Genomic DNA, 14350 nt, shown 5'->3' on the forward strand with positions numbered 1-14350 from the left:
CTGCTATATTCAGGCCAGCTATTTACAACAAAAGATCAGGGTAATCAGTAACTGACACAGAAGTCTTGAAAATGTTACAAGAAAGTATGAAGTATTCCTGATAGTCATTAGAGTTATTATTGGGGTGTAATATTATTATTTTTAATAATAATTATTATTAATATTATTATTAATTGAGGTGTAAAATTAGCTCTTTTCACTGACAGAGAGTGAAAAGTACATGGCTGTCTGAATGACAGGAGACAGGCATGTTATGCTCATAACCAAATGCTAAGCAGAGTTCCCTTCTAGCTGCTTTGAAGCTTTGCTGCTTGCACTTCTCATCCTACACCTTTTTCCCTTCGGGTAGTCCAGCCCTCCATGCATCTTTTCATGTGTGGTTCAAGGCAAAGCTGTCAATCTGGAACAGACAGACTTACTCTATGAGTGTATCTCGTAATGAACCAAAGAACAAAGACTTGTCTTACCGGATAGGTACAAACCAGGTTTGTACATACATTTCAGACCTGCTCTCCTGTAGCTTGGCCAACAATCCTCAACCACAAGAAAGCTTATACTTTAATCTCAGTTCAATCAGTGAATTTTTCAACATGAAGGAGAGTGTTACTTGGATATAGAAAACAAGTGCATTTTGTGCCAAGCATGCAGTGAGTAGAAATGGACAAGTTTAAGCTAGCTAGAGAAAAATTAAAAGAAAGCTGTCTCTCCTCACCACCACCACTTCACCATGATCTTTTTTAGGTTGCTGCCTATATTTATTTTTTTTGGTTGATCAGAGCAAAGTTATAGTTAGAACTACAGGAAGCCAACAATTTCTATGTGCTCGCATGAAGATTGGTTAAAATAAAGTGATGTTTCTTACTTACTGACAAATTAATTCCCCTACACTAAAATCTGCACAAACACTGTTCTAAAACAAAATATTTACTTTGCGAACTTCTGATTCAAAGAGCTAGTGGATACAACTTCTCAACACTTGTCGTGTCTGCCACTATTCTGTAAAATGGAAAGAAAACAGAGCCTAAATGGCTGACAGGTAGGACAAAGATGAGGAGATAATTTTCACATTATTGCTGGTATTGCCACTGATTGATCAGTCTTTGGGCTTGTGCCCCAGTTTTTCCAGCTGCATTGAGAGGTACAGGTACGCTTTACCTACCACCCTGCTTAGCACCACACTGCTCCACAAACATCAGTGGGTATCTTTCTCCTGTTTGTAGGCCACATTTGTCCTTTTTAGCCTTTAATCATGGGCAAAATTTCATAAGCTACTTTAAACAAAGGTAAGTCTCTTGTAAAATCACTTATACACTACCTATACTCTACCTAATACTCTACCTATACTCAAGAGATGTAAGTACATTTTTTGATAATATTTTTCTTGACTGTCCCGCCCACCTGCTGCAGTTTTTTGCATCTCATTTCATAGTAGATTTAGGCAGGATGTACACAGGATGTACATGTTTCCCAGTCAGTCTCTGGTTGCTGAACATTATTTGATTCACGTACAGATGGGGTCCTTCTCTTCTCAAAAATACAACTGACACTGAGGACACTCACCCACAGGAAATTATCTCTGCACTTCCCGAGCTCCCCAAAAGCCTCAAAAGTATTAGTGTTTTAAGTGGTGCAACTTAAATAAACTTCAGGCCAAAAGCACTGCTGGAGTGCAGTTGCATTGCATCTTCCCCCGTTGCAGACAATGCCTGAGGGCAGCCAGACAGACCCGAACTAGGACTACAGAAGGGACTTCAAAGGGAAGCCTGCCAGGCTGAGAGAAGACAGAGCTAGTCTGTTTGACAAATGAACTGAAACAGCAGGGGAGCAGCCCTACAAGGGATGGAGGAGGAGGAGGAGGAAGGGGCATGTAAAGAACAGGAAAAGAATCAGAAGGGGAGGACAGGAGTAACACAGGTAAGGTATATATGAAAAGAAATGTATATTTCACAAAAGAGACCTGAAGCAGAAAATGAATGAATAAAACACAAAACCAACCCAAGCCTACAAGCAATTAGAGGAGAAAAAACAAACCCCTGACTCATAATTTCTTAAAAGGACTATTGCCTGGGAATCTTATTCAAAGCCTGTGAAGGACAAAGCGAACAAAAACTGAATCAATAAAATATACAAATAAACACAGTGAAAGCAAGTTTAGGAATGGCTTTGAAAATATACTTAATTTGTAGAACTTTTCTCAAGGCAAAAGAGCTTCAGTACAGCTCTAGACAGCTCTTCTTAACATCAGCTGCTTTTCTATGCCTGTTTCTGTCATTTTCTCCTCCACTTCTAGAATGTCAGAAGGGTTAGGCATCAGAGAAAACCTACAGCCCTGTTTTCTCACTGTGGGAGGTGATAGTGGAGGCTTTCAGAAGGCTTCTTTACTTCTAAGAATATGTAGCTTGGAAGTCCCATCTCTGGAGCAAACATCAAACCTCCTTTTCCCTTCTCCAATGCTGACAGTGACAGCTAGATGCAGTATCCTACTGATCAAGAGGTCTCGTTTTATGGGGAGTGGAACAAGCCCAGAAGGATCTTATCTTTCCTAATCTGGATTCCCAACCTTTCTAGGAGGGGTTATATCCTTCAGAAAGCAGTTTAGCCTTTCAGGGTCTGCAGATGAGTCTGACATCGTTGTGTTAGTGGTCCAAGTCTGAAGTAAAATAAGTACAGGGAGAAGGCTGAGTGAAGTGAGTCCAGTGTAGCTGCCCAGAGAAGCCTCAGACCAATGACATCCATATCAAGGTGTCCACAGCAGTGCTTGTCTGTGTCCCAAGACCCACAGTGGAGAAGCCAAACATCAGTACCATGTCCCATCTCTGTAACCTTGTATCTAAGCCCTTTCCATCAACAAACCAAGGCTCTCCTGTACGCTCCATAGCTAAGTTACTGCCCATGCCTTAGTCTGAGGCATGGAGACCTGTAAAATTAAAAAGAAGCATCTGGGTAAAGAGAAGTAAACATCCAGAATAAACAGAACCTGAAATCTTATTTTAGGCTGGCAAATTCCCTTCCAGCCACAGGCAGATCTCCTTGTCTTCTCTCTCATTGCATTCAGTGCATTCCACCTGTCTTCCCATGGAAGATCCCCCTCAAAGCAGTCTGCTCTCCTTCCTCTGTCCTTGACATGCTTAATACACATACCGTTGACTGAAGCTGAAGTTCAAGGAGTAAATACAATGATTTGCACTACCCAGTCACATTGCTGATGGAATTGTGAGGCTAGTGATATAAAATTTGTAGTTAGAGCACAGACACTTTGTCACTAGCACCATTTTGGTGCACACTCATTCTCTCTTGTAGGCTTCATCATCAAGTTCATTCAAGCTGACAAACCAGGAGCTGTTCTGTAAATGTCAAGAGTCACAACGAATCTGAGGAGTCAAACTCTTCTGCCTCCTTTGCCAGTGTCACCACAAGAGCTAAGAATTGGAAGGAGAAACCAGACACAGAAAAATTTGCATTCAGCTGGGCAAATCATTCTCAAAGCTGTAGAAAGGGGAGGATGACAGGACATCAAACAGACACAAGCACACTCAAGAACTAACAGTGACTTCTGCTGCTGAGATTCCTCAGAACTCTAACTAGCCCTGAAATTCCTAAAAAAGGAGACATTATCATTTTCACTTTGTTACTTTTCTGATTGTCATTGAGCTTCTAATCTCCAGCAAGCTGAGGTTCTTCTCTATTCTCCAAACACTCCCATTACCTGCTCTTCTGTATCAGATGCAATGGTTACCTGGCTTTTCCTTCACAGCCAAACTGTTGTGACAGGAGCAGCCTCAGCCCTGCCCTCCCTGCAAATCATTCACTTTTGACTTAATACCAGTTCTCTCTGACAGAATCAAGTCTGTGCTCACAGCACACTCCAGTTCCCATGACTGCTGCAGGCTCCATGATTTGGTTGTCCAGAGCTAAAGACCGGCATTAAGCAGGGGAGTAAAACACAAACCCTTTCTCATGAATGAGCCATCATGCCCCAGGACAGATCTCTGCCTGCTCCCTGTTATCCATCTGGCCAATGCTTGGATGAAATCTGAGATGAAAGAAAAAATTATCATACTCCAACTCTCACCACATCTCCAATTCTCTTTGTTGTTACACAGAAATAAATGGTGAGAATTCTCTCTGCTGTCACTTGCTTGCGGCCCTTTTACATACCCTCTTTGCCATCCTCTCCTTATTTCTTGTTTTGTTTTTACTATCTACTTTTATTACAGTTTTGCAGCATCTAGATGCCTGCTGTGATATGCTCTAGTTTTACTCCTGCCTTTTTCTCTGGGGAAGAGGGGGAGAGAAAGATGAAAAGGTAAAATTAATTTGTTTCTCTGATAAGGCAGTTAAGAATCATGTTAGCCCCTCTGAGTATTTCAATAGCTTATCCCCTTTTCTAATGTTTCTGAGAGGGGAATGAAAACCAAATGTTCAAAACTGCCAGCACATCCACATCCTCTTTTGAAAACTGAAAACTGAGACTAATTATAATGGCTCACACAGTCCAATTATGTTGCTGATCTAATCAGCTTACGTTAGGAGAAGCGCTGAATAAACCTGCACAACGGCTGGGACACTGAATCAATTTCTCACTGGTCCAGCACATTTAAAGCATGCTTATCAGCTGCATGGCATCTGGAAAAAAAACCCAAAATGACAACAGAAACGAAAAGAAAATCCCCAGTGGCTGCAAAAAGTTTTTTTTAAATTTTACCCTCCTATTTCTCTACCCACATACAAAAGGAAGAAGCCTTTAATTTACAAAGGATTTGGGGTTTTGCTTATAGTTTTTTCCTGGTCTGGGCACACCCTTTTGCAATAAGGCAAACAGAGGCACTTGGGTATCATTAGTTGGTGATTAAACACATCATGAGACAGAAAATTGGCAAAGAAAGTAAGGCTGGTTTGTTCGTGTTGGTCTTACTGTTGGCTCTTTGTGCACACTCTGAGTGGCAGGCCTCTGTAAACCGAGCTCAACACTTGGGGGGTCCTTCTTCAACTCTACCGGGGGCTTGTCCCCTCTGGCTACTCCATCAAATTTCAGAGATCTGGTTGGTGAAGTAGTAAATATTACTGTTGTACATTCTTTATCCTTTTCTTCCATGCCATTGACGTTTTCTCCATTCATGCTGACTTTTCCATCTACCTGCAGAATACAGTTCAATAAATATGCTGAGACAAGTAGCATTCAAAGGAATTTAGGAAATTAGGAGTTCAACATGATACTACAATCATTAACACAGTCTGTGTTATCAGCGAGGGATGAAGCCAAGCACATATTTCATTCAACAGGCCAAAACAGAAGAAGACCCTGTGACCCTAGAGGGCTCATAAACAAAATACAGGCACAAGGAAATTTTTTTTTCCGGATTTCCTGGTTTCCCACATTCCATTCTCCCAGTAACATACAGACACCCTTTGTGTGCATCACAGATCAAAGGATGTTTAAAAAAGATCAATTTTAATGTTAAATTTAGACCAAAACTGCTGGGTTTTGCATTGCCTTATGCAAGAGTTAAGCAGGTTCTCCAGGACTAATTATGCTGATGAACTGCTTATGTACCTCAATGACCTCACCACAGTATTAGCAGTCTGTACTTTTTTTGAAGCACTGTCATGTGAACTTTGAAGGGACAGGAGCAGCAGAGTTCATCTACTTGTTTCTTAATTGCTCATACAAGGGAATCAAGGCACCAGCAAATAAAACTGGCCATTCCACCCTTTCCATAAGGCAATCAAATAGATAGGTGCTTTCCCAAAAAATTACTTTAGGCAATATCCTTGAAAAGAAGAGTGTGGAAACAGTTTAACTACCTCTCAGGGTCAGGCTAGCTCCTTGGTGGCCATATATTCTGGCTAAGGAACCTTTAAGCAAAGAAGAAAGCACCAAATATGCTTTGGCTTCTTCCTCTGGATTGATACAACTTCTTGGCACTTTTACACTGGAATTTCTGAATGGAGGTGGCATGTAAAGACTCCCTTCAATCTGAAGGGTTCTTTCTAGAAGCATACGGGAGAAGTCTTGCTACAGAGAACTCACTAGCCGCTCACCTTAAGAGGTGGAGAGAGACCAGGAGAGGACCATGTCTCAGTACCACCACATTGCTCTTGCCTGGCCACAGCACAGATGTTTATAGGCTTGTCAGCAGGCATGAGAAGTAAGGAAGGCTTTGCTACTCTGTGCACGAAGATCCTTCCTTACTTACTGAGTGAACAGCTTGGGTACCTCAAGAGTGGCACTCCAACTTAGTATATATCATCAGTACCAGGCTGAGGGCAATCTCCTTCCATTGACTTCTCGTACACGTGCATCCAGAGGCTTGTTCTTTATGAGCATGATTAACTAAGAGGCCATCTCTGAGGTGCTGGGCATCCTTAGCTCTGCCAGATGTGCAGGAAGGTGGAGGCACTTAGCCCTTGAACAATCAGCTCCACCACTTGTTTCACTCCTTCTGAGTGCTTTTCAGAATGAAACGTTCTCTCCCTTTCTACACTGACATCATTCACGTAACACAGTGCCTCTCTTAGGGTTTATTTCCAAACACAAGTGTGAGCAGGAACTGAGCCCCAAGTCTTCTGGGACTGTGTGCGGGACTATCTACTAGAAAGGCAGGTTATGAAAGATCTCAAAAATATAAAGTCCAGGAAAACACTGGCAGGCTGCACCATCCATTTCAGTGTCTCTGTTTAGACTACGACATTTCTCTGTTTATATTAAGGAGGAAAACCAAGTGTTTGGATGAACAGGACAGATGCCCTGGCTGAAGAGTTAAACAAACATACTCCTTTCCTTCTGATCTGGAGGAAGTCAACACATTGTCACCAGAGCCTAGAATCATTGACAGACTGGTGTTTCAAGGGAAAATAATGCTACAGCTACATGTGCTAGGGAATAATTCCCACTGAGACAAGTAACATTTTTTCACATCATGTGAACGAGATTCAAACAGATTTTTTTTGTAGTGGCTCATGGGGCGTAGGAGCCTTCATGAATTAGTTTCTTCCCACATATGTGAATTACATATGCAATAACATTATGGTGATACACACATATCTTGGTCCCCTGATGAAAAAAGTGGCAAGGATCAGAAAAAAACCAAAGATGCATGATTCACTGATACCTAAAAAGTAAACTCGGGGCATACCAACCAGGGTATAGGAGAAACAGGAATTATCAGTTTCTTGTTTCAACTAGGAAACATGGTGGGGTGTGGTTTCCACAAGAGCTGGGACAGACTTCAATAAATTATACATCACAGCAAACTTTTTTCACTAGCTATAAAGAGCTAGCTTATTTTTCAGAAAGTAAACAACCTGAATATACATGGTAGCAGTGCTACTTGGGATATCAGCAGGGCTTCAGGCACCCTTGAATGTCACTTGCTAAGTGTGAGCAATGGCAGACAGAAGGGAACCCAAACTCTAGAGACTGGAGGCACCCATGCCAGTAGGCTTCACACTGTTCACAACATGACTACTATGAGATATGGGTAAGCTCCAGTTTTGGTACAGGCACTGTGAGCAGCAGAAGTTTTCAAACTTGACTTATTCTGGTCTGTTCTTTTAAATACATCCCAGTTCTTCTCTTTTTCCATCATTGGTTCAGTATCTTATTCTTATTCTCCAAAACCACCCAGTCAAAAGATACACTCCTCAGATTTATATTCTGGTTTCAGAATATTGTCTCCTATTCTTCTCCCATAAATCATAGCTGACTTATTCCAGCAGCCCTGCTGTCATCCAAGTTCTCTTCCTTCTTTTACTCCCATAGTATTTGCATGGTTCTTGTGATCCAATGGAGCCACTGACCCTCTCTCCCCATCAATCTCCAGTTATTCTGCTACCCCAGAACCAACCTGCTTCACTGAAGCTCCACGCACAACCTAAATCCTCTCTTTATGCCTGTGAAGCAGATTTCCCCACTCATCCTTAGTGAGAAGTATGTTTAAGACAGAGCATATCTTTGGGCAAGCTGGCTCTTGGCTCTGAAGGAGCAGGCACACACTTGTTTGGGTACGCCAAAAATCAAGACCCCTGACACAGAAGTCAGTTCAGGTATTGCTTCAAAAATCAGGGCCTCTGCACTCTCTTCGCCTTCCATTTTGTTCAAAAACAAAAAGCATGACCACATAGTCGTTTCTAAAAACTTTCTGAGGAAACACCTTGTTTTTTTTAAAATTCCCCCTTTCCCCAAACAAATTTAGCCTGAGTTAAAATGACCACTGCAAATATTTCAGTCTGAAGAGGTCAAGATTCTAAGAAGACTGGTAAACATAAAGAAACCACTAAACCAGAAGCAGCACAGAGCATGAAGCTGAATTTTATAATATCAGAATGTTGCCATAATTTTCTCCATAATTGTATAAAACATTTATATGTTCAGATGACTCAATCAAGATCTCTTTGCCTCAAGGTTGACTTTGGAGCACGTGATGTATCCTACCTTAAAGTTCTTTAACACTTCCTGTGTATTTTTGGGTTGTGAATAAGGCTTGGGTGTCAGCATAGGCACAGCCTTGGAGACACTTCTGCTGGGAGATGTGCATCCTGTTGAACTGCTGGGCTCTAGTTCAGTGGTGGGAACAATGGTTGCTTCAATCGTGGCAGTGAATTTTGGAGCAGGAAGTGACTGTTGCCTTAAGTATCTCAGAGGATTTGTGTCTTTCAGTGGGGAATTTGGTTCCACTGAATGGCTTCTTTCTAGAATTTTTGGCATCTGCAAACGCTCAAGGACAGCTTCACTGATAGTGAATCTTTCAGTGTACTGCTGGAGGATGCTCTCAGCCTCCTCCTGTGTCTTTGCATTCTTATATGCCTCATGAAGCTCCCGCTCTCTTCTCTCTCTGCAAGGAAGACAACACAAGAGAAACCATCACATTAACACTGGAAATCACACCCATTTCCTCTGCTTCATCAACATCCTCCCCTCTCCCTCACTCAGGCCTGCAGGCATGGCTGCCCACAGGTACCTATCTCCTATGGAGCACACAGCATTTCCAGATATCCCACTACACTCCAGTAAAACAACGTACTTCTCCTCCACGATTTCTCGGTAGGTTTTGATGCTTTTTCTGCGCTCATTTGTCCCATCTCCAGCCAACAACCTCTCCATTTTCTTTCTCTCAGCTTCCTTTTTAATCAAATCCTGTGAAGCGCTCCTTCGACGACTCTTCCACCGAGCCAGGTCCTGTGAGAGAAGGAAGGCACCTGAATGCAGAGTTGCAAATAACTAAAAAGTGGCCGCAGGTAACAATAAACCCAACCAGCCGGTTGCAATACTTGTTCTTGCCTGTGGGCTAGGCTCCCATCACCTGCAGGCATCATTGTTTATTTCAATGACAAAAGGAGATCATGCCACAAATGAAGATGTTGCCTGAATTTTCTGCTGACAGCAGAATACAGTAAAGATTTCATAGCTACACTGCTTGCTTTGCTTTTGGCAGGAAATTTGGCCTAAAAGGACCAGTCAGGCCACTAATTTTCACTTGGGCCAAAACTAGGGACAAAATCCAATTCCCCAGGAAGGTTAAGTAAAAAAATTATGTTTGGTGAAGAATAATCAGATAAATGGGAAGCAGGGGTTCATTGGAAGAACAGATGTTATTTCACCATGACAGCTGCACTGTCAGCCTTGGAGAGCTTATAGCTCCATACTTTGCCCATGCTATCAGTCAGCTACATGCAAATATGGTTGACCCATGATGTTGGGTTTGATAGAAAAATCCAGTGCAGCATCCAAATTTAAATTCTTCATCACGGCCACCCTGCAGTATTTTGGATCCAGAGAGATTAGGGAGTGATGTGGGTCATACCTGGCTGGTGTGAGAGTAAAAAGCCTATGGTTTGTATCCAGCTATATAGAGATGTCCTTGTTGAAGTAACAATCACAGTCTTTTTGGAATCTGCCTGTCTGAAATTGTGCAGAAGATTGACTGAATCTGGTTCTCTGCCTTTTCTGAAAAACTAGCCTGACACTAAACCAGAGAGTCACAGGAGGTACCTGTTATGGGCCCCTGTGATGTCTTGCATCCTTTATGAATTCACAAATCCTGGAGGATACAGAAGTAAGGTCTTTTTCACAGTACAAGTATTACAGTAAAGACATTTTCTAAACTGTAAAATTTCTTTGCAGCCAACTAGCAAAGGAACAAAATTTTACATGTAAAAAGTAACCCCTGCAGAACTTCTGCAAAGAAAAATAACTTCCTAGGAAACTGGAAGGGAACATTTGTCATTAACCTTTCAATATCAGGAGATTGGTATACAGATTATATTTAATGCACTTTAACAACTTTTGGTTTTAATAAAACCCAGATATTCATAACACATACTCAATTCAAAGATTATTTAATTCATTACACGGTTTCACAAATATTTTAATTGCATTTTTACTGGTAAACAGCAGAAGGTACTGCAAGCATAACTTATTTTATTAAAATCAGGAAAAAACATTATCACTTTTAATTTAGCTTAAAAACACAAATTATTGATGTTACACTTAAGGGAATGTTCATTAAAGTACTTCTTCACATGACCTACATATATCAGTCTATAATCCGCTTCATGAAACATAGGCCTATCCTTTTCTTCAGTTACTAATTATTCTCATTGAAGTACCAAAGCATTTCTTTATTCAGCTACTTCCACTGTTGTCTATTGTTTGGAAATTAGTTTTTTATTAGCAAATTTTCTAACATAAGCCCACCTTCTCTTTTCATAATTAAAAACCAGACACGTTTATCTTTTCCAGTTCTGATGCTTTAGAATAACAATAATCTAAAAAACTCACTAAACTGTTAATTGTTGGCAAATTCATAGCATGGGCATCTAGAATATCAGAGCATGACACATGTCTTTATAAAGCCCTCAGAACGCCAAGGATGTTCTAATAAAGGCATTTTGAGTACCTCTTCAGAACTTTTAGTTCATGGTAGAAGGTGCTGAGGGCCTGGAAAATGTAAGAAGTTTAGCTCAGAGGATTTTCAATTCAACAGCAGAGTTCTCAAACTTCTTGAATGCCTTTGGATTTATTCTTATCTCTGCTGGGAAATTATGGCTTCCCACACATAAAGACCTTTCAGCTGAAGTCCTTCATTGTTCTACTATAAAAAGTCACTTCTTAGCTGTATATACAACTTGTTTTTAACTTTTCCTTAAATTTTCTACCAAAAACCTCTCTGAGGTGTTTCACAGAAGCTTTCCTTGAAATGAGAACCTACCATACTTGAAGAGATGTGTTTTATTGTGTTTTTTTTTTTTTTTTAATTAAAAATAAATCCCAAATTCCTCATTTAAAATCAGTCTTTAGGAATTAACAAAATTGGAACTAAAACTCCTTATGCTAACTTACCTGCAGATCATGTTTTTCCATCCTTGCTAATTTGCTGCAGACAATGCCAAATGGCTGGACAGCTTAACAAAACACATCAAGGAAAGAGGGTTTGGAAAGGCCTTGTAAACCAAGCAGGGTGTATCTAACATGAAGTGCCACTTGTTTGCTTGGACAAGATGGAAAACATTAACATTTCCTGTATCAATGTAAATTTATTAAAGAAAAGGCTGACCTAATTATTCCCTGTTCTACTTAGTCTTGTATTTTGTCACTTGACTAATTGACTAATTAGAAAAGTGAGAGAAGTCAGCAGTTAGAAGTTATTCTTCCATTTTTTACCTAATCACAGTTTCTTTACATTTTTTTTAAAAAAGCAAAATACTGGTGAACAGGCACAGAGACTTTAAGATCTTGTATTCTTCGATTTACAATGAATTATGAACTTCTATGCTTTTAGCAACAATCCACTGAGAAAAAAAAAAAAAAAAAGCTCTCCTTATTATAAGCCCTTGACAGCAAGTGCAGATTTATCAGGTTGTCCTGGTTTTGCCTAGCTGGCTGGTCTCAGTGCCTGCCAGCATGTTGTATAAACAACAGTGGCAGTGCCTGCCATTGCAGACAATGTTGCATACTCACATCTTGCCATCTGGTCTCGTCCTCTTTCAGCTGGTTGTTTATATTCTGCAGCTTCTCGTGGCGAGCTTTGCTATGAGGCTGAGCCACAGCTTCTTCTTCACATCTCATGTCAAACATACTCATACTCCTAAACAAGGGGAAAATAACAACAGGCCCAGTCTTATTTAAGGCTTATATTCCTTCAGCTTGTAAGAGCTGAAGCCACATGAGGGTGCTGCAGCAGAATCAGACACCTGCTCTGTTACAAAGCTCCCAAAAGCAGCAGTCCCCAAATCGGGCTTGTGAGCATCCCTATGGCTCCCACATAGTACTTCAGGCATTACACTCCTCAACTTCCCATTTTGTTAGTCAACCACAACTTTCTATCTCACTAAGAAGCACTACTAACTTTACACTTCCATCAATAGCTCTTATTAAATTCATTCTATCACTCACAACATTTCACTTTCTGAAGATTTGTGCCCAATGGGTTTTCAAGATCACTTTGATTAACACCACACATGGAAGTTTCCATTTCAGGGTAAAAGGAGGCTTGAGAAGTACATCAGGGGCAGCACTGCCAGCTAAATGCTATTGCTACAAACTCAGAGAAGTATGCTCAGTTCAAACCCCATGGTACTTTCTCCCCTCCCCTTTCCTCCCCTCTCTGCCTTGAAGAAATCCAATGCTACCAGCACCAGCTTATAAATACAGCTAACCTAACAAGGAAAAGATGATGTCCAGGACCAAAAAAAGTTTTTTTCTATTTATGTCTCTGACCTTTGGAGAGTTAAAGGAAAAAAAAAGGTTATGGTTTGACGTTATACATCTCTCTATATTATATAAAGGTTTTCACACAAAGATAACATGCTTACTACTCCACCTCTACTACCTATTATTAGTAAAACATGACCTCAGTTGTGCCATTCAAAGCAAAAAAAAACTTAAAAGAAAGCCATGCAGTTCCACATGAAGTGATTTCACAGCAGTCCTCCAATGATCACCTGCAGCTTTACATGAGCCAATGAGCCAACTAGCAGGAGAAGCACCCAATGAAGATAAAACTGTGGGCAACTGTGCCCACAGTAATCAAAGTGAATAGTCACAGAAAGCTGTGCATGTATTTATGAGCCAGCATTTTTATTCAGGCAAGCAAAGACGGGAATGCCACTCTCAAGAAAATACTTGAAAGTTCTGCACAGTGTATGGAAAAGGACATGCACAGATTCCATCCTGCTAAGTAGGTATTTACTCAGAAATGAAGGACAGAATAAACATCCTATTGCCTTTAAGCATGAACAGTGAAGTTAACATATTACTGTATTGCTATATATACAGTAATACAGTATATAGTATTATACTATAGTAACAGTATAGTATTACTAACCCTCAGCACCCTTAAACAGAGTGCTGAAGGTTACACTAATTTGGGTTTTTCTGTGGGTAGTTTAACAGTTGCATTGTTCAGGATTGGATTGGAACACTCCTAAATAACAAAACCTAAAGAGATGGCAAGTGTTGCTGTTTTTTAAAACTTAAATATCAATCATATTTAGCAGACTGGTGAGGTAGGTTGGGAGATGCATAACTTGCAATAAAGTCATTCTTATAGGGTTTATTTCAGTTTAAGAACTTTTGAAACCCACGCTTAGAAAGCCTTTAGTGTTCAGTATTTGATACCTTGTGCCTACTGGGTCAAATTGGTTGTGTAGCTCCTCTCTTTCCTCATGTCAAACCATTTTTCATTCACATGCAGTAGGAGAAAAGGTAAAACCTGAAATGGTGGTTTCTAGTCCTAGTAGAGTGCCTGAGTACACACTCTCTGCCATTTGGGATGGAAGAATCTTGCCTTTCTAGCAGGAATACCTGGATTTCCTAATGTAAGTCTAATGTATGTTCCCTGAATTCATGCAGGTTTCACAGGGTGCACAAAGACAGCAAGAGGTTTTATAACTATTAACAATGCAGTAAAAAAGGTTCTCTGGAAAAGGCTTTAGCCTTGGCCAGAAGTCAAACTATACATTACAACCCCAGATGCACCTCCTACTCCAGCAGTCACCTCCTGCTGCTGGGCCTTCATTATCATGGATAAGCAACGGGGTGGGTTCCAACTTCAACTCTGCAGCAACATGTTATTCCACAAGAGTATCTTCCCAAGGCAGCAGTCCGAAGAAGTCCCATCTCAAAGCACTGTGCTCCACTCTGACCAACAGGTAGCAATCACTAAGGAGAAAAACCTCCTTTGCTGAGTACATGGTCAACTGAAAGGTCTACATCAACTTTTCTGTCCGACAAGTTCATCCTTAGAAAAGAATCAAAGAGGCCAAAACTCTGAGCTTCTATCCAAAGACACTTTTCACTATGAGTCCCACATAATTTCATCCTATTTCTGTCTTGTACAATCTCCAAATG

The 14350-nt window shown here is 40.7% G+C and overlaps 1 protein-coding gene across 1 annotated transcript in view; it reads right to left on the reverse strand.

Moving 5' to 3' along the window:
• Positions 1-14350, reverse strand: part of LIMCH1 (LIM and calponin homology domains 1) — a 172900-nt gene that overhangs the window by 26465 nt on the left and 132085 nt on the right. Inside the window, 4 exon segments of the mRNA XM_053976123.1 lie at positions 4916-5137; positions 8435-8834; positions 9024-9178; positions 11960-12086. Of these exon segments, the coding sequence (XP_053832098.1) occupies positions 4916-5137; positions 8435-8834; positions 9024-9178; positions 11960-12086 (904 nt within the window).

Source organism: Vidua macroura, chromosome 4 (assembly GCF_024509145.1).
Source record: "Vidua macroura isolate BioBank_ID:100142 chromosome 4, ASM2450914v1, whole genome shotgun sequence".
Lineage (NCBI taxonomy): Eukaryota > Metazoa > Chordata > Aves > Passeriformes > Viduidae > Vidua > Vidua macroura.